The following is a 20,173-nucleotide window of genomic DNA, read 5'->3' as shown; positions in this document are numbered from 1 at the left end:
GGCTGAACAGACAGGAAATAGGCCAGTATACTATAAACCCACAAGCTGCAATGCACATACTGGGGCTCATAGGTCAGTATCACAGACAGGGGAATGAGTGGAAAAATGAATTGTCTATGCATGCACATGTAAACCTACGTAGAAATATGCAAAAAGCTGCACTGGATGCATCGTATCTGCTGTTTCACGTGCCATTAAACTCTGTTTTTTTTTTCTTTACACATGCTCCAGGCTAACATCTCCTTTGCCCTGGCAAACCCTCGAGGCAGATGGCATCACATAAAGTTGATAGCCGCCGGCCTCTCCAGCTGACCTTGGCTGCTCTAACAAACAGCTCAGTTCTGGCTTCGGCTTAGCCAAGCAGCTGCAGTGGCCTCTCTGTACCGACCAGTGCTGCCGAGTGACCTCTACCAAACCAGTGGCCTGAAAACCAGCGGAAAAACATGCAACATTGGCTACTGAAGTAAGGTTAACAATACATGGTAGTAGATTAACCCTCCCCCTCTTCACAGACAATAACTGGATGACCATGATAAGCGTTTTAAGATCCATTTTCTTTCCCTGTTATTTATTAAACCAGCCATGGGCCTCTGTCTGGATGATTCAACTCTGTTTTTCTGCACGTTTAACGACACACAGTTGGAGGCTCAAAGATCAAAGTGTACTTTCACAAGTCTCCCCGGCCTATTTCTTGTATCTCTGCGTCTGTGTCACACAACACAGCTTCTTCGCACACACACAGACTGAATCCCTGTGTCTGTGGGTTACAATAGAAAGCCATGGCACGCAGTGGCACTGTTCAAGAAAGACCTCAGTGTGAGGAGCTGACATAAAGTACTGTGGTCATGCCGCATCGCCTGAGAGTATGATGATGCACTTCTGTTTGTAATACCAAAATCATCTCCAAACTAGGCACAAACCCCACAGCGGTGTCAGTGGGTTTCTGTCTGCATGCATGCATGCGTGAGGAATACTTTGCTTTCCAATTACAGAGATCTTGCTGACACTTCCTGCTCCTCACAAAGCTTTTGGCACTGCAAAAAAACCCACTAAATCACATCATTATTTGGATTACATAACAAAGACCAGCGACCCATGCTTGCATACCCCAGATACAGCCACTTGGGATGTTTACAGCAGCCAGATTCTTGAGTTTGGTACACTGGCACGCTCTGGGACATTATCAGGTGTCTAATCCTGTCCTGGTGTAGGACATAAATGTGTTTACTGTTTCCCAGCACAAGCAGCACTGCTGGTCAGACCCTTACTTACTGGCAGTGATAGTTAGCCAATGGGGGTAAACGTGCAGTCAGTCATTGCTCCAGTAAGCTGCAGAATTCTAACCACACATCAGTCCTTGCTCCAGACACTGGAGCGGCAAAAGTGTCGGGACAGCTCCAGCTTTCTAATAGAGCTCGATGAGGACAGCATTACGGTAAAATATGGTGTGAATATCTGGGGTGTCAACTAGTGCATAAAAGTTATGTAACTCAGCTGAACAGTAGCCCAAGTTAGCTTCCAGGCTAACTAGTTCACAGACACACTCACCTCGGTCTTGGTTATACGATGTCGAGCCAGCTTCACGACAGCGAAATTACCCTTTCCTAAAGTGCGCTCGATGTCGTAAAAGCCCACTCGAACCGGACCCCGGATCTGCGGTTTCTGGACACTGTCAGCCATGACCATGCTGTACAGACTGGGACTGTTTAGTGGAAGAGTAGGAGGTAGCCAGACGGAGCAGGGGGACACACGGGGGGCTCACGCAGGCAGGCTACAGATAAAGACGAAAGGAAAACAAACCGCCCGCCGCCGCCGCCGCCGCTGCTGCTTCAGCCGCCGACCCCGCTCGAAGCTTGTCCATTAAAAACAGACAAAGTTGATTTCTGTGTCGCCCTGCCAGCTTTAACGCCAATGTGGCGACACTCTCCTGTCAGTGTTGCGATACGAAGCAGAATGCCATTTGCTGAACCCGGGGTGGGCTGTCACACACCACGTTTTCCAGTACAATAGAGGTATATTCTTTCAGCCCAAGGTACCTCTATCAGCTACAGAGCACACGAGTTGACTTGCAAAGAGGCATCATGTTCTCCGGTTGACGTGTATTGACGTCAAAGCCATGGGGGTATTTGTACAGGGGGCGGGGCTACGGAGCCGCTCCACACTTCAGTGCCAATTGGTTGCCAAGACAACGAGACCCACCTCTTACGTCAACCGGTAAAATTGCTATTCCGAAATCTGTTTGCTCGCCTGCCCTTCTTGATTGCACGCATAGGTAACTTTGAAGTCTCGCCCTGCAGGTGTTTAATACGCCTCTGTTAGCTGAGCGTGACAAATGCAGAGTGCTGGGTTAAATCTGTATTCTACTTCAGCATGAAACCCCCCTTTTACTCTTATCTTTACAAGAATGTCTAAAAAACAATAACATGTTTAATCGTATTTTATTACAAATATGACAAAATACATTGACAGTAATTTTACGTTATAACATGTTGATAGTATGTAATATGCATCACAAATATAGAGGTATAGGCCTATAGGCTCGTTTAACATAGCATATTTAGTAGGCCTGTAACATTTTATGAAATGTAAAATGTAGGACTTCCAGTGTTCTTCAAACGATATCAGCCACAAAGACATTTTGGTCAGCTACATAATAGCACCATCTGCTGGTAAAAAAAAATCAAACTGAATATTGAAGAACGCCTTTTTGTTGTTTTTCAGAAACAGGTAGTACATTCACATAAAATGTTACACATGTGAACATATTCAATACTATTTAAATATGATCCTATTATTATTCAAGAAAAAATGCAAATGCAGTATAATGTAAGCAAACTTTATTTGACACTGACAAACCAAGTCATGTTTGAGTTACAATTCATGTTCATAGCCAGCAGTTGTTCTTTCAAGCATTGAGAGTCAAACACAGAGCAGTGGATTATTGAGCAGGCAGGCAGAGCAGTGCTACGAAGGCCTCTACTGTCACGCATTGACTTCCTGAATGTAAGAGTTCCAGATGTTCTTTTGGCATTTCCTGTCTAACATTCTCCAAGAACACACTCAGCCTCTCCTTACTGGGCTTGTTACAACTTTCCAAAACACAAACCTAACAGCCCACTCAATAGACACTCAGAAAAAACACAGGCCTATTTTGTTCAATAGTCTACATCCATGCTTTTTTACAAATATATAATGCAGACATATTCTTTTACAAGCAAAAACTGATGGATGAGTCAATGACATGTTCCAAACCCATTCAAAGACCCGTGGGAGGGTTGAGCTTTGCATACAGTCAGGTGGACTCGGTGAAGCCCACAGCTTTGAGGTTTTGTGGGGTCAGCAGAGTTCTGTCATCAGTGTTTTCGCATATCCTGTCCTGTTCCCTGACATTAGAGTCCAAACAGGAAGTCCTCCACCGGGCTGACAACACTCCCCATGTTTAGTGAAAGGGTCAGTTAAGTTCCCCGAATCAGAAAGCTCATCTAAGGGACCCAACAGGATCTTTATAGTCCTTGTGTCTCATATTGTGACATGACTAAGAGTCAGCAGAGTAGTTTTATTTTGGATTGTTTACATTATGAGTCACCTTGTGTGAGTCCTGACAACTTGCACTTCTTCCTGGCGCAATCTATAACGGCAAATATACACCACCACACCAGCACTGCTGCACCACTAAACTGAGCTTTCTCGAGTCATTTCTGCTTTATGAGCTCATTAATGCCTCTTTGATATCTAACCCCTCCGACTGGCTGGAAAGTTACCAAAATTATCATTGTCTCCGTCACAGTGCATCCAGGAGGTTTACATTATTGGTTGTGCAACCATTGTACCACAAACTATATTATGAACAGTTATCAACATGTTATCTTTTTGATAACAATACACATGTTGTTCCTCTTCCTAATTTTCATGTTTTTAGTAGGCTACATTGATTTCTAACTTAAAACCAAACACCAATGCTATTCCCTTTAGCCTTTGCTAAAGGAAACTTTTATTTAAGTGCTGATAAGCAAATTACATCATGCTAACTGACTAAAATTACAAGGTGAATATGTTAAATATTTATCTTTGTATCAGTTAAGTACCTCCATTTCCAATTTAAAACCAAAACAATGAAATCACTATCAATCTTTGTATTTGGTGCAAACTGCTTTTTTCATAACTAAAAACCCAAAACAGTTCCCATCGTTTACTCCTTTCTGTTTGTCTCTTTACTAAATTAAATTGCGAATGGCCAACATTTTGCTCAAAGTACTTTTTTTTGTATAATGTCAAGCTTGCAGGACTACAAGCTGTGAGACTTTTACAATAGGAACATTTAATTTAAAAGTTAAATATCTTAATTTGTATATAAACCATGTAGTACTCTTGTACCCATACGGTTTACCATGCTAAAACTTTTGTGGGAAGTTCTCCTTAATATGCACCCATAGATGGTAAAAAGTTGAGGAACCCAGTTTTTAGGTATTAATCTGATGGCAGCATGAATGCTCACACAGGATAGATAGGACAAGTGTCCAGGCTGATAAAGCCACCCAAGTAAGCAGCCAGGTGTGAGGAATGGAAAAACAGTCTGCTCCACTGTCTAGCCTGATTATATTTATCAGCTGGTGTGAGATTAAAGGGCGCTCACAGGGACCAGATGGGCGTGAACAGCGTTATCCATAGATGTCATTTTCCACCCACCCAGTCTGAGCTTTGCAGGTCTCATAGATGTCATTGGTCACGAAACCGCTCTCCCGGTGTGTGCATGACACATTCTCATAATCATCAAAATGGCAGTCCTGAGACGGAGCAAGGTTGTACTTTCTTATGATTTCTGCAGACAAGCTGCTGTCCAGAGCATTGTGAGGCAGTTTGGTAACGTCACTGAAAGCATAAGGTCCTTGTATAGGGCAAGGTGGTGGTGTTGATGTTGATATCCATGGTTTTGATCCGCTTGGGTAGCTTTCTGTGACTGTCTTCTTCCTGAATATAAAAAACAAGACAAGATGAAAGAGGACAGTGTTGTCTTTAAAAAAACTTGTTTTAAGAGGAGACTTACTTTCTTCATTTTCCATGAGCAGTAACTTAATATATACTTAGAAAAGAACTGAATTATGTGTTATTTTTACAAATGTAGGTTCCACAAATATTTTTTCTTTACCTCTTAGCACGCTGTTTGTAGCAGAACAAACCCACAGCTGCAATCAGCAGCAGCACTAGAGCAGGAATAGTTGCATAAAGGATGTAGGAAACATACAGGGTGTTGTCTGAGATAGACACTGCCAAAGAAAATAAACAAACATAATTCACATCTCAAAACAATGAATATAATGTATAAGAAGTTGTTTTAACATATAATTTATTTTCAAATACCGGTAACCATCATTCTGTTACTTCTTTAACTACGTCACTACTTTATTAACCATTGATCAGAGTAATTAAAAAAATACAAACGGTATTAACTCTTAAAATCATGAACAAAGTATGTGTGTTTGCTTCTTTTCCTCTCTTACCTGAGGACTCTGGGAGTCCTATTTTTAACCTGTCATCACTTTCTGTAGTTGAGAGTATGTTTGGCCTCAAGGATGGAGCTGAAGCGATCAGAAAACAGAAAGATCATCAGATAAAATGTGACAGAAAAAAAAGATGATGCAAACTTTGTCAGCGGCCATAGATTTAAAAATAATATTTCAAGAAACAATGATAGAAAATGTGATTGAATTATTTGAGCTTTTAGAAGTGTTGTGGATTATCAGGTATTGTGTCTGACTGTTTCAATTTCTGTTGTTTTAGGTCCTTGTTAGACCGTGTTATCAAAGGCAGTTTTATCAAAGGTTGCCAATATAAAGATATGAAGAGGGTGTTAAATTTAAAGTGTTTAATGCGTTTTGCATATCTGTTCATCAAATTCCTATAATTAGGTTTAGTCCTGAGTAACTATCTATTTTCAGTTGGAGCAGTAAGATATAGGCATGACACCATACATACTGTATACTGTGCTATACAGCACATGAGCAAAATAGATTAAACAACTTAACCCAAATATACGTTTTGGCTTGGGGCACATTTTATTTACCCAAAGGACAACAACAAACTTGGAATTAAAAGTACTTTGGGGGAGTAGGGATGTAGCACTTTGGTCTCTTATTCCCTAAAAGACATCATACACATACAATTTTCTGTGGTGGAAGTGGTCAGGTGTGTATTGTACCTGCATGTGTGGTGTTCTCTTCCTTAGTAAATACTGGCAATTTGTCTGAAAGATACAGAAAAAAGATTAGTTGGGTCAGTGGTTCTTAAACTTTTCAGTTCGCAATAGTCAGAAATAAGGGTGCCCCCACTGTTCTTGAAGGTGGTGGAGCATTATAAAAGCACTCAGCTGTATTCAAACCCTGGTAACACACAATAATACATAATATACAGAAATGTATTGTGAGAAACACTAAAACTGGATACATGTTACTTCCATGAATACACTGTAGCACTGAGTGGACATACAAAACTCCATAAATAGACACACAGGTGTGTTCCCCTTTATGTGTGAAGAGCAGCAGACAGATATACTGTTACTGTTATGTGCAAACTACATACAATACATACATATATTCATACACACCCCCCCCCCCCAAATCATACTTTCTAGATGACTATGTTGTCACACAAGACAACAAGACATTGCAGTGACATTAAGTTATATTCTTGTGGTAAAAGGCTATTATCTTTTATGGAATAGATAAACAATCATCTATATATTTTGTGAACAGCAGCTGCATGATCCTAGCATGTAACTACTACATACAAAAAAATATATATTCCCTGGGACTTTAAGGATTGTGTTACAATCAAATTAAATCAAGAGCTCTAAAAGTTTAACAAATTCCCTGTATACAGCACATCATCTGAGAGCCACTTGCTCACCTTCAGAGTATTTGCAGACAAAGTTGTTCTTGGACTTGCAGTTGTCATCATTCCACTGGAACAGGAAATGACCTTCTTCGTCAGGTGGTGCAGAGGGCTGGTGGTACAGGACTGCACACATTTCAGTACCACATGATGGCTCGTCCCAATGCCAGTTCCTGCAGAAAACAGAGGTACAGCTTTACACAATATCTGTATTTTTCTTTACAAAGTACTTGCAATGGACTGAGACATTCTAACGTTACCACAATTTTCAATCAATCTTTTTAAAGTCAGATAACAACAGCCACCGTCACACTATTTTCATTGATGTTCTTGTTTAAGAAAAAAAAAAAGAAGAAGAAGAAGACCTAAACTTGGCCCTGCTTCCATCCAGCCAGTAGTACTGCGAGGGGCAACCTGGGTTTGTGGTCCCTCCCCTATAGCGCTGCGGGCTGCGGCGGAGTCCGATCCAGAAGTCACCATCTCCAGCCTGCAGCCTTTGTATGAACCGCTGCATCAGCTGCTGCTCACTCTCTGATTCAATGCTGAGCAGCTCACCACCATCCTGCCTGCAGGCTAGCCTGGCATCCTCAAAGGTAAGCCTCCGCCTGCTGTCCTGGATGTAGGACACCTTGTAGCATGGGCGTTGTGTGCCGTGTCGACAGATCCTTTGGGCTGGACAACAAAATCATCACCAAGAATTTACAAGACGATAAAAGCAGTTTTTTTTTTTAACTTTTCTGAAGACTTCCTGTGGCACCCACATGACAAGAACATTACAAAGACCTTACAGTATTATGGAGGTTCTACAATGTGAAGCATCATTTTAGGGGTTGGATCACTTTGCATGAAACTCCTTGTACTCTGCCAAGTGGTTAGCATAAACATCAAGATCCTAAAACTATTTATTTGAGAGAAATATAGTTACATGTTTGTGTCCTGTTTATTAAGAAAAAGCGGATTCTGAGAGGTATAAATGCAATTCATATTTACTGGTGTCAATAAGGAATTTTTCATAAAGGCATAATGCCAGTGGCTGTTTTCAGTTAAAATAGATGCTATGCCAAGATGGTGAGATGTAAGTGATTTTTGCCTTTAACAATATATATATATAAAATTATTTTTTATTATCATTCATAACAAAATATGTTCCATACTTTACAATTCTATGTGAACTTTCGGTTGAACTATACAAGTTAAGAAAGAACCATAATTTTCACAACAATCGTAGAACTCCTCCTTTCAAACTTATTTCAATCGACTATAATTAGACTTTAGGCTCCAGATAAAAACAAACAATAAAACTCTACTGTTGGTCCAATAGAGTTTTTAGTTGACTTCAGAATGTAGCCCACGCACAACACTGATGCAGCCCTTTAGCTGACTTCATGTTAGAAGTTTAAGAAGCAAACACTGTTGACGTTCATCTTTGACCACGTCACGTGGTGCCCTGTTCGGTTTGAAATGCAGCTTGTTTATCACCATAACGCGACACTGATAGTTTAATGTCCTTTACTTTATGCGTCTGCTCTTTACCGTGGTTATAGTAATCACCTCGTTACACGAGCTACTTAAGTAAACATGTAAATAAAAACCTGCATGTACTGTAAACACTTTTTAAGCCACCACAGAGAATTTAAAACGCATTCAGCATAAAACCAGAGAAAGTAAAAGTCAAACATTTCAAAAATAAAATAGCCATAAGTTGTCAGATAAGTTTAAAAACTGAGTTTTCTTTCTGACGAAGCTTACCAATTAGATCAGAAGCGGATCCAGGGTGGAAGAAAAAGGCGATTAAAGTGCCAAACAGCGTCATACAATCCATATCTACATGTTCACCCGAGTTTGCAGGACTAGTTCCCCTTCGTCAAGTCTTAACTACTGTCTTTTAGATAGAAACTGTGTTTTAACCCAAAGATAAACACAGACAAATTATAGAGGAGCAGAGTCTGCCCGGTCAAAAGTGGGTCGACGTCTGAAGGCGTGCATATGGCGTCTGTCTGAGGGATAAAAAAAAAAAGTGAAGCAGTCCAAGATTTTTTCTTTAAAAAGTCACTGTATTGTTGCCTTCCAATCGTGTCTTTCTTCTTTTCATCTAAAACCAAACCGAACTTAGGAATTTGACCAGTTTTTCTCCTCTTTCTACTTATTTTCCCCGATTAAGCACAATCCACCTCCATAATGTCATTACAGCGGCTTCAATAGAGTCTTTGTGCAGACATTAGTAGACTGTCATGCTTTTTTTTTTATTAAAGAATGAGTATCTCTCTCTCTCTCTCTCTCTCTCTCTCTCTCTCTCTCTCTCTCTCTCTCTCTCTCTCACACACACACGCACACACACACAGTGATTGAGCGGTGTCTTGGGACAAACAGCTCTGAGGAGAAAATGAAGCGAGAAAGCAGAAACAGACTCAAGGTTGACTTCAAAAATTGAAATGGTCCGTGTAAAAAGTATTTTTTTCCCCCTTTCTCTGTCAGAGAACATACTGATCTGGTGAGACATGAAGTTTATCAAATACAAATGACTCATGGCTGCTGACAATCAACAATTAAACAAAACATCCAAATCTCTGTAAAGCAAACATAAGCATTTGGAAACATCATGCAAATATTATTCCAAGGACAAAAAGAGAGATAGAGAGTTGAGAGACACAATTAGGAACGAGTGTGTGAGAGAGAAAGGCCAGTGGAGCAGGAAGGCTTGCAGAGGAGGAAGAGGAAAGGATTTTTTCCACGCTTCCTGACCATTGCTGTGTTTTCGTTTCCAGGCTTCGCTCCATCATTTCCATTATATGAATATTTGTGAAAGTCTGGAGCATATGTGTTTTATGCAACACAAATAAATCATTTCACACTGACACTTAAGACCTTATTTATCAACCTGCAACTTTCACTGACAGACTGAGAGGCTGTCAAGTTAAATGATGACCTGCTGTACTATAATGCCTGTAGTGCAGTTCTCAGACGTGCCATGTCAGTATGCACAGTTAATGTCTTTGCAACTGATTAAAGCTAAAAATGTCAGATAAAGGAATACCTAAAATCAATCAATGCATCACACTGCTACTTTGTAGTCATCGCAAACATTTCAAAGGCCTAAATTAGTTGTGATCATGTAATATAAGTCTGGCCCTCGTATTTTGGGATCTGCTGGTTCAATTGATGCCAATTCTCAGATTAGTAAACATTGCATCTGATGGAGTGAGTCAGATTAAATTGGACTTTCGTTCCATGTTTTCAAGGGAAAACCAAATAAATAGACTCACTTTGAACCACCACAAGTTACTACTACTGTTACTACTCATAATAATAATGATTCTCATGTTGAGAGTATAAAGAATTCTGTTATGTTTTGCAACTGAAGTAGAGCATATTCTTATCTGTACCTTTCTATAGAAAAGCTGATGTTTGAAATATTTTCTCTAGCAAAATACTTACTTCAGGGGTAGGTGAGACAATCTGATGCTTTCTCTCTTGTGGTTATTGATTCACAACCTTCATGGTCTAACACAAACTTTTAGTTCTTTAAAGCTTTTAATGGGTGAAATGAGTAATGGAGGGGGGCGCTGAATAGCCTTGCGGGTATGTTGCATGCCTGATACAGAGGCTGTCCTTGTCACACCAGCTGTGGGTTACAACAGTCCTCGGCTATTTGCTGCATGTTATCCCCCACTCTCTCCTCCTAACATTTCCTGTCTCTCTCCAGTTGTTTAATCTAACAAAAGCAAAGAAATATAACTTTTAAAAGATGTAATGGAGTGTAGTAATAGTAATTCAGAGTAGAGTCCAGTATTCCTGGCTCTCCTCTTTTCCCATCTCCCAGAACTTCCATAACCTGTTTATTTTTGTAGCCAATTCTGGTAGCTGCAGTTTGTCATTGTCATTCATAAACCGAGAGTACAGTACATGTTAAAGATATACATTGATAAGGGTTTAATTCTAGATTAATCTTATCCTATCTAAGACAGACACACATAGAGATCCCACTTCAGTCTGCAGTTTATCTTCTGTATGATTTCAACAACATGGTAGTAGAGTCATAATCAGCAGTTCCTCTCCATCAAGAGAGACTGAACAATCACTGGCTGTTTTCCTGTGTTTAGCTCTGTAGCCTACTTCCTGGCTTCAGCCTTTCTCTCTGACACACGTGTCTGTCATGTGGGATCCTTGGTGTCAGACTGGGCCTCTGCATGCTTCTTATGTGTAACCAGGGATGTCTTCGGGTCACTTGATTATTAGTTGAAGCATGCACATGCTTTAATGTGATGAAGAGCTGATTCAGATTCAGATTCAGACAACTTTATTTATCCCAGAAGGGCAATTCAGTTTTACAGCCTCCCGAGCCATTCAACTAAACCCTGACAACAGGGTAGACAGGTAGGTTGCTGGGTCGCACACAATGGAGCGCCCCCTATCTGAGCTGTGATTGTGATTAACAAACACAGCCAAAGTTGAGCTTTTCAGACATATTACGAGTGTGTTTATTGCTCAGCAACAGTCATCACACAAAGATTATTTGTATAGACTAGGAATGTTTGACTAATTTTCCAGCAGAACTTTTATGTTGACTATTTATGCAAGTGTTGTATGCATGTTGGATACATTGTGCGTTTAAAAAAATGTGATGTGAATGTGATGCAGCAGAAGGTTCTAGATTTATGAGACAGCAATCATAGACTGTATCAAAAATGGACATAGCCTCTGTGACATCATCCACTGGTTTCTCAACTGCTTAAATTAAGTCTTTTTAAAGAGAAAAACTCAACCCCTTTAGATCTATTCATGAGAGCCCATCCGTGTACTTTGCCCAAATGGCAGTAAATGGAAAATTACTCTTTTGCCCATTTAGCATGAGGAAAAAATACTAAAGCGTTTCAATACAAATTTTAGCTCAATTGACATGGCCAGTCTATCGGACAATTATATTATCGGGTTGCTGGTAGACAATCGACATTGTTACATAGAAGAAAAAAAAGACATAGGCCTCCAAGAATGGTTGTTTATCATCCCTTCCCATAACTGGACAAACGACCCCACTTTGAAGCGGGAGCTTTCATACGTCGACATTTAGAATTAACTTATTGAAACTCCAGGTGATACATTTTTGACATCCCTTATGTTTTCTGTTGTTTTCTGTCAATGATGGCCAATAAACTATCGCCCTGCAACTGTAGACTATACTTTTGTTTTCACCCAAAAGGAGCCGTGGTCACTCTGGCAAGACAGAATTGATGTTGGGCTGCGCTTTGCAATGTTCAACCCAGAAAGCCACAATATTTGTACTATTTTTGAATGACAAAAAAATCTCTCTAACAACACAAACAGGGTCAACAGGTTATGTTCACTGACTGAACTGGGATTGCTGATGGTTAGCAGACCTATCCTTCAAAGTAATACTTGTCGTAAGTTTAGGGCTAATTATAATTTAAAAAGTTGTTTTTTTGTATTTCATTGTACATGATTTTGTAATGTTGGCCTTTTTAAATGCCATAATGGAGATTTGTATCATCAAATCATAGCAAATAAAAAAGCAAACATCTAAAAAAAGAACCTTTTAAAACATCACTGTTTAAATAAATGTATAAACAGGCTACTCTCGTGGGAGGGCCTCTCAGTAGATGAACACTGTTCCCTCAGGATAAGAGCATACACGTTCCCATTATCCAACCTGAAGCAAACATTTAGCTAACAGGTTCTCAATAATCTCTGTTAGGCTGTTTGTTTCACCCTCAATGCATTACATGAATAACGTATGTTTCAATCAAATGTGAAATATCTACATGCAGCATGATAGCACTAAAACTAAAATCTCTTCAAACTATATTCTGATACAAACGTGCATTTCTTAAAAATCTATTAAGTCAACTAAACAGCACGTTTTTTTCATGTTCGGTGCAGAACGAGACCTGATTTTCTAGCTTTAGGAGATTACAAGTTCTATTTAAGAACATTTGTTATTCCGCTTACTGGACGTCTGATTATTTATGTCTGAATCAAAAAACAATGGCCATCAATATGTTGTTTGTTCATTGCCTCCTTGGTTTGACCTCCTCGATACAACAAGAAATTCAAACGTCATATTTGACACAGACAAGACAGCAGAGGCCAGCAGAGGACACCAAACTACAAATGAAACATGGTGGTTCAGCAATAACTGCATTCACTTGTGAATTGAGTCAGTCATTGTTAAATGACAACAGCCCCAGAAGGTTATATTGACTCAAGAATTGTTTTTGCAAACGCTTTACAACAGGTTTGATCTCTTGGTTGGTAACAACATGAAAATGCTTTTGGCGCAGCATTGCTAAACAATCCACTATTTTCATTTATTAGGTGAAGTCTTTCTGAACATTGAGCACTTTTACTTTAACTATTTAGAGGAGACTTGAAGAAAACAACTTTTACATAAGGATTTAACTGTGTCTTATGTTATTGAATTCAACAAAAGATTCATGTTTTTTTCAGCAAATCAATTTAAAGAGCAAAGCAACATTTTCCAGCAGTATTATGCCATCAGAGTGAATTAACAGAGGAAATAAAACCATTTTTAGAACATGTTTTCTACACAGTGAGTTCCTAATACGATATTCTTTATTTACACCCCGAAGAGTCATTTGCAACACTCATTATCTGCTCCACTGTACATGCCCACAGAGTACAGTGATGTCTCCAAACAAGCTTCCCAGTGTATCTTCTTTCTGTCCAAACTAAATCTGTATCTTGCCCAGGGCCCTCTTTGCTTTGTTTTTCTAATGTAATTGTATGTCAGAGACCATAGTGGCTTGGTGAGAGGAACCAGAAAGAGATGATATGGTTATTTTAATAGCAACACTACAAAATAGTCCCGTCAGTCATGCTTTTATAACTTTAGCCTCCTTAATTGAGCAAATGGCTTTTTTTCTGGCTTCTGTTCTGTTGTATTCTGTTCTATTTACAGTGTATTCTTCTCGGTTGTACTGTCTTTTTACTTTAATGCAATTGTTTCTTTTCACATCATCAATATATCAAATTAGCTTATTGAATGAAGCAACATTGTCGGCACATCTTTAACACCCAAAATTCCTAAAACTTCACTGTACATGGTTTTCACTGTGGGGTGGCATTTTTGTCCTTTTGTTGTGCCTTTCCTTTGCTAAAATTAATAGGATGATTGAAGAAAGACATGCAAGCAGAGAGACAGGAAAACTGGGGAAGAAAGAGTGGGAAAGAAATGTATCAAAGGGCCATGGCCAAGAGGTGTTCCATAAAGGACTGTATGTAGAGGGTACCTGCGCCACAAACAGAGATAAACTGGCATCGTAATATATCATTTAAAAATCTGTCATGCAATGTATTATGTGTTATTTGCAGTTCTGTTATGCAATACATTGGTTGTTTGTAGCTAATCCTGATCCATCATTCTGTGGACAGGTGAGCATTATTCTCTAGACATCTCCATATAAACATTATTTCTGACCCTGCAGCTAGAAGGATTACATGAAAAACGAAAGGAGAGAATATGATTAAAGTTTCCAAACTGGTGATGTGGGACTTGTAATCCTTGGACACAGACGATGACTGAAGACATTTTAAGGGAGTGACGCATGTGTGGATAGTGTAACAAATGTCTTCACTCACCATGGGCACTTTGGGTAAAAACACTGATGCTCCTTTACGTTTTTTATTTCTGAGGAACAATGGGTCTTCTCATTTGAGCTCTTCCAGTTGTGGCCTATAGCTACTGTATAGAGAGGAGCTGCAATACAGGTCTATGGAGACAATAGAGGAGAGGGTTGACATGCAAGAGAAATTAACAAAGGTTAATCCTGGTTGGCTAAGGACTTTGTAGCTTGTGGCAAACATGATCGGCTTTCAGTCATGCATAGTGTGTCATTCCTAAGGTGTATATTTTTAAACTAACACTCTGTACTCAGAAATTTTTGTACATCTTGGAAAGTTTGCTTTTGCATTTAGAACACACCTCTATGGTTTTAGGTGTCTTTAGACTATCTGACACTATAAAAGCTGCACTGCACGACACCTGCTCATGAACAACTTAAGGTAGGACCATCTTGAGGTTGTTTCATTTCATGTTTAGTTTGTGAAACTGTAGGATTTAAGGGATAAACAAATACTGAGGTTTCAGCTAATGAAAACTAACAAAACGGAAGTAATTCAAGATTTCTCTGTTTGCACAGATAGTCAATTGCACTTTGTGCATTACATTCAGTTGAAGATGTTTTTATTTTGTTTTTTTTATCATTGATGTTTTATTTCTCTTTTTAATACAGGACATTGAACCTTCTCCAACAACATGACTCTCCCACTTTGTCTCCCTCTGCTGGTCGTTCTCCTCCAGCCAGCACTGTGTCTTTACAACTGCTCCTCTGTGTATGAGAGGACTCCAGGTAGGTTTAATTTAACTTTGAATGATGCTTTCTTCTCTGCTTGATGCTATATGCACACTTTATAATCTCAATCTTTGCAGCGACAACTGGATTGATACGTTACCTATCTCTTAAAAAGAAAAACCCTCTGAATCAGAATCAGCATCAGCTTTATTGGCTAGGTATGTTTAACACACTCTCTACTCCTCTCTCAAGTCAATTCAGACCTGACAGTTGACTGTGGTACGAGCGTGATCACCCTGGAGATAAACCTGTGCACAGCTCAATGGGCCGGCTTCAATACCACAGACCTGGCTCTCAACGGAAATCACAACACTTCAGACTGCCTCGGCTCTGTTGACACAAGTGTGGACCCTCCAATCATCCGTTACCAGCTTCCTGTCAACCACAGTCAGGATAACCCCTGCCGACAGTCTCTGCAGGTTAGAAAGTAGCTGCTGGAAGACATTGAATGATGTAGACTTGACCATATTCTTACATTGGCTATTTTGTTCTGATGTCATGCCCAAGGTGAGAATCTATGGAGCACCGCAGTTGGACTTTATAACTGTAATATTGCTTAACCTACCACCCAGAGCGTGACGATAGAAAAATGGCTGCAAATTGAAGATGAAGAATTCTTTGCAATTTTCGGGAGATATTTACACAACTTGACAAGTAGTCCCTACTGATTTGTAGAAGAAGGTCATTTAATTATTGTGTGTTTTTTTCCTTGTTCAGATTGTGGATGAGACCCCGGACCCCACAGGTCCCTTCAGCAGCTTCTTAACTATCCAGTCGGTTATAATCACAGGGTACATTGACACGCCCAAATCTGACCAGGGGCTGATCAGCTACTTAACAGACCTTTACTATCACTTCTCCTGCCGCTATCCGCTCGAGTACCTGATCAACAACACACAGATTGTTGCGTGAGTTTACCATTGATAACATATTTCAATAATGATCATTTATGCAAGTTCTACTAACAGTTTTTTTGTCTGAGGAGACACTTTAAATCGATACACACAATAATGTTCTTCTTCATTTGTTTTTAGCTCTTCAGTGTCTGTGGCAACCAGTGATAGCAACGGGACCTTCATCGATACACTGATGATGGGTGTTTATAATGTAAGTACATGCAATAAAGACACCACAAGAGCTATTTGAACTCTTGATTTACTGCTGTAACTTTGCACGTTTGGTTCATCTAGGACTCGAACTTCATGTATCCATTAGTGGTACCTTCATCAGGGCTTGAGCTACGAACCAGGATCTATGTAGAGCTCAAAGCTGTTAACCTCACGGGAAAGTAAGCAAAGTCCCATTGTTTATTGTGAAATCAATATTTATGCAAACGGTAAATCATTGATCCGTGTTCTGGTTTTCAGTTTCCATATTCTGCTGGATCACTGCTTCGGTACTCCCTCAGCATACAACATGTCACAGACCGAACAGCACAACTTCTTCACTGGGTATGTCAGCTCATAGTGTAACTTCCTACTGTACTGTGGATCATTTCTACAATGAACATTCAAATGTATCTAAACAAGTCTACTGTTCGCTAGCTGTTCAGTGGACCAGAGGACATCTGTGACAAGCAACGGGCTCTCCAAGGAAGCCCGGTTCAACTTCGAGGCCTTCCGCTTTGTTCAGCACCGGGACAAGGCCAAGTCAAGCATCTATCTGCACTGCATACTAAGACTATGTGAGCCCAGCAAATGTCAAGAGCTGCTCTCTGTAAGTTGGAACGTCAAGAAGATGTGGCACTACTTTACAGTGATATGCATAGGAATGAAATAATATGTATGATTTCAAAGACCTGCCATTGAAAAGAAGCTGCACAAAATAGCTCCTGCATCTTAGAAAGGCAAAAATGAAAATAACAATTGCTGCTCATCAATTTGCAATATATATGGTCCCACGAGAAAGATACATGTAGGGGGAGAAACGCAAACCAATAACTTGGAAACGTGATAACTTCAAACTGGGAACTTATGTTTGGCATCTTATATCCTCAAAAAACCAAGGAAGCTGGTGTGTCTTTTCTATTATTTCTTTCTGAAAAATAAAATAGAACAAATCATTTATTCCTCACACTTAAAATGCATGGGGAAAAATGTCACATCTTTAACAGAGATCAAAGTAATCAATCACTTCATCGAGATCAAGTGTCTCTTTGCTGTTTCCAGGGCTGTAACAGCAGAAGAAGAAGAAGATCTTTGACTCCTTTTGGAGAAGAAAGCAGCGAGTCTGCCACTGTTTCAGTTGGCCCGCTTTACACTGCCAACGAAGGTGAGACAAGACGCAGACCCAAATAACTACACAACGGCTGTTACATTTGTTTAAAAATGTGTTCACTTACTTTCTTTTCCCCCACTCCCTGCTATAGACCGCCCATATGCAGCTAGCTTCAGTAAGTATATTGATTACATTTATCGTTCTAGAAATACATCTTTATATCTTGGATGTTATGACAACGACTCATAAAGTAATATGCAACAATCTCCCCCTGCGTACATCAGGTAATAACATGGCACCAGGGATGGAGGATGTAAACGTGACGGGTCTGGTGGTTGGGGTGGTGTTTGGATCGGCTGCTGCTGCCCTGTTGGTTTTAGGTGGCTGGTTCGCCCTGAAGAAGTTTTATTGGGCAGGAGGATTACCTCATACTTTTTGACTGATCAAATTGTCTTTCTTTGGTCTATTATTACCACATCTGTATTCAGAAGTCATTTACAGGTTATGAAGGAACAGTCAACCTGCAACTATTATTCACTGAATCAATTCATTCATAAACCTTCATATAGTTAATTTTCTATTTGTACTTGTGTTTTAGTTTCATGTACAGAATGTTATTTGCATTGATAAAAACTGTTAAAATGTATTTTTGTGCTCTGTAAAATCTTCTTTATGTAAATCAGACTTTTTGCTATGTTTTTTATGATGAAAAAACACACTGGTCCACTAATTGTATCAACAACTTTTACTTTACAAGCACCACCTTTATACACACCTTTATATTTACTTACAGCTATACATATACTTTTTTTTTAGAATGAAACATATACAGTTACTTTTTACCACACATTCAGAAATATGTACAGGCTACTTATTTTGAATATACAATGTCAAACAACAAAACAAACTCAACAAGCAAACAGGGGTAGTTAATTTGTAGTTTTTTCCCTGTTGCAATGTGCAGCTGTCCTTGTGACTACACTGAGTGCAGAATGTCCTGGATCAGAGCAGAGAGTTTAACTGAGAAATCTTCTTGCAAAAAGCTGCCTTGCTGTAGAGAGGAAGAAGAAAAGAGAGACAAACTGGAGGCTCTGTGGACCCCCAGGTCCTCCTCCAGCCCCAGAAACAGCTTCTCCATGCGGGCCTGAAACACTTGGTCCTGTAGTGCTTCATTCTGGCAGAAAAGCTCCAGACTGGCTGCCACTTCACTCATGTGAGGAATTCTTGTTTCTAGCAGAGCGGCAAGCTTGGTTTTCAGAGTCCCAATTCTACTCTGTGCCTCCGTCCTCAGTGAACTCACTTCTTGTCCCAACCTGGAACTCATATCCTGCCCAAGATCTGACTTCTCCTCTTTTAGGTGCTCGAGCACCCCGACAGCCTTAGTCTGGAAGTCAGTAATAATGTCAGCCACCTTTGAGCTGCTGCGATCCAGTGTTTGGCTCATCCAGCTGAAGGCCTCTTGGTAGGAAGCCTGACTGGAATCGCTCGCATGGTCTGCCTCGGCTGTCTCCAAACCCTGCAGGTAGAGGCTCAGCTGGCCACACAGATCTTGGGTGTTGCTGCTCAGGGAGCTCTGGAGCTGCTGAGTGAGAGGAGCCAGGCGCTCCCTCATGCTGGCCAGGGTAGAGCTGAGATGAGCCGGAGATGGAGACAGTCTCCTCTGCAGCTCGGCCAGCTCTTGGCGTAAACGGGCGCGCAGACGTTCAGACTCCACATTGAGTTTTTGTTGCATCTCTTCTGCAACAGGGATTTTGCTCTCATCATCTTGGTTGTAGAGGCTGCTGCTGTCGATGTGGCTCTTGTAGATTATTCTAAGAATATTCAGACACAATTACAAATATTAGAAAGTGTTTTTATAATTTCTCTTAACATTTTCTTTGACTGAATGGAGGTGCAGGTTTCTTTAAAGTCTTAAGACGACTTACTCTTCACTCTTCGTGATATCAGTCTTGTAATGAGCCTGATTTGCTCTTGGATCAGTCCATGTTGCCTCTCTGGTGTTTTGTTGGATGGGGTATGCTACAGATAGAGAAACACACACACATGAAAGAAGGAAAAACTACCAATAAAAGGTAACATTAACACACATTTAGGATCATTGCATACCTGAAGTTGTCAAGCATGACAGGGCAAGGATCAAAACTTGTAGATACATTTTCATTTTTCTGTGGAGGGAAATATGTCAGTTATGTATAATTCCTAGATAGTAGCCCAAAAGATTAATATATCTGGAGAAGGTGCTGGCCTTTACCTGAGGATCAGAGGTCTAGAGAGTGAGTTCTCTTCCAAATGGACTTATAAAGGTCTATGTTATCTGAGGGGCTGCCCTAAACTCTGCCTGTGTCAACAGTCAACACGTGGAGGGTCACGATGGTGACAGGACACAAGATGCATACACACACACACACACACACAAACACACACAAGCATGCACGCACACACGTACGCAGGCGCACATGCCAGTGAGAGGCCTTGCAAACAGCGTCCACTATTCTTAAAACTTCACATAATTCTTTTAGTACTGATTTTTGGAAATTATGTCAGAGTCTGAAAAGGTGAAAGTACTAAGAGAAGTTATGTGATGGATTAAAAGAAAACAAACTGTGCAATAAATTGGAACACTGTTATAATCATGATAATGATAGATAGCTGCCAACTCAACAGGGCTTTTGTAATCTAAA

General features: G+C 40.1%; 4 protein-coding genes and 1 long non-coding RNA gene across 6 annotated transcripts in view; 2 read left to right on the top strand and 3 right to left on the bottom strand.

Moving 5' to 3' along the window:
• Window positions 1-2,165, bottom strand: part of sik2b (salt-inducible kinase 2b) — a 39,997-nt gene extending 37,832 nt beyond the window's left edge. Inside the window, exon 1 of one of the 2 annotated variants that reach the window (XM_079354813.1) lies at window positions 2,037-2,165. Coding sequence is in view for 1 of the 2 variants with exons in the window: in XM_079354812.1 (XP_079210938.1) it covers window positions 1,549-1,686 (138 nt within the window). In the remaining variant the exon portion in view is untranslated. Of the gene's footprint in view, window positions 1-1,548 lie in introns of both variants that reach the window. The other variant, XM_079354812.1, reaches the window with a different exon arrangement.
• Window positions 2,166-2,171: 6 nt separating this feature from the next.
• On the top strand, window positions 2,172-7,076 carry LOC306831008. Its single transcript, XR_013780048.1, has 2 exons — window positions 2,172-2,214; window positions 6,945-7,076. It is a non-coding gene; the product is annotated as an uncharacterized lncRNA (long non-coding RNA).
• Window positions 2,821-9,184, bottom strand: laynb (layilin b). The gene is made up of 7 exons (XM_079354816.1): window positions 8,638-9,184; window positions 7,254-7,560; window positions 6,904-7,061; window positions 6,197-6,241; window positions 5,499-5,576; window positions 5,147-5,264; window positions 2,821-4,968 (listed from the first exon to the last, which is right to left on the bottom strand). Exons 1-7 carry the CDS (start codon window positions 8,708-8,710, stop codon window positions 4,659-4,661), a joined length of 1,089 nt encoding a protein of 362 aa, XP_079210942.1. The 5' UTR covers window positions 8,711-9,184; the 3' UTR covers window positions 2,821-4,658.
• On the top strand, window positions 7,392-18,201 carry LOC306831002 (zona pellucida-like domain-containing protein 1). Its single transcript, XM_079354815.1, has 11 exons — window positions 7,392-7,481; window positions 15,156-15,272; window positions 15,468-15,694; window positions 15,993-16,183; window positions 16,310-16,382; window positions 16,466-16,563; window positions 16,643-16,726; window positions 16,820-16,991; window positions 17,444-17,546; window positions 17,644-17,667; window positions 17,777-18,201. Exons 2-11 carry the CDS (start codon window positions 15,179-15,181, stop codon window positions 17,929-17,931), a joined length of 1,221 nt encoding a protein of 406 aa, XP_079210941.1. The 5' UTR covers window positions 7,392-7,481; window positions 15,156-15,178; the 3' UTR covers window positions 17,932-18,201.
• A 21-nt stretch (window positions 18,202-18,222) lies between these two features.
• Window positions 18,223-19,647, bottom strand: LOC306829905 (uncharacterized protein; the record flags this gene model as incomplete). Its single annotated transcript, XM_079353123.1, has 3 exons — window positions 18,223-19,303; window positions 19,418-19,511; window positions 19,599-19,647. The coding sequence occupies 3 exons, from the start codon at window positions 19,645-19,647 to the stop codon at window positions 18,469-18,471; spliced, it is 978 nt and encodes a 325-aa protein (XP_079209249.1). The 3' UTR covers window positions 18,223-18,468.
• Between the last annotated feature and the right edge of the window lie 526 nt (window positions 19,648-20,173).

Source organism: Symphodus melops (genome assembly GCF_947650265.1).
Source record: "Symphodus melops genome assembly, chromosome: 10".
In the NCBI taxonomy this organism is placed as follows: Eukaryota; Metazoa; Chordata; class Actinopteri; order Labriformes; family Labridae; genus Symphodus; species Symphodus melops.
This window is presented reverse-complemented; position numbering and strand designations above follow the sequence as displayed.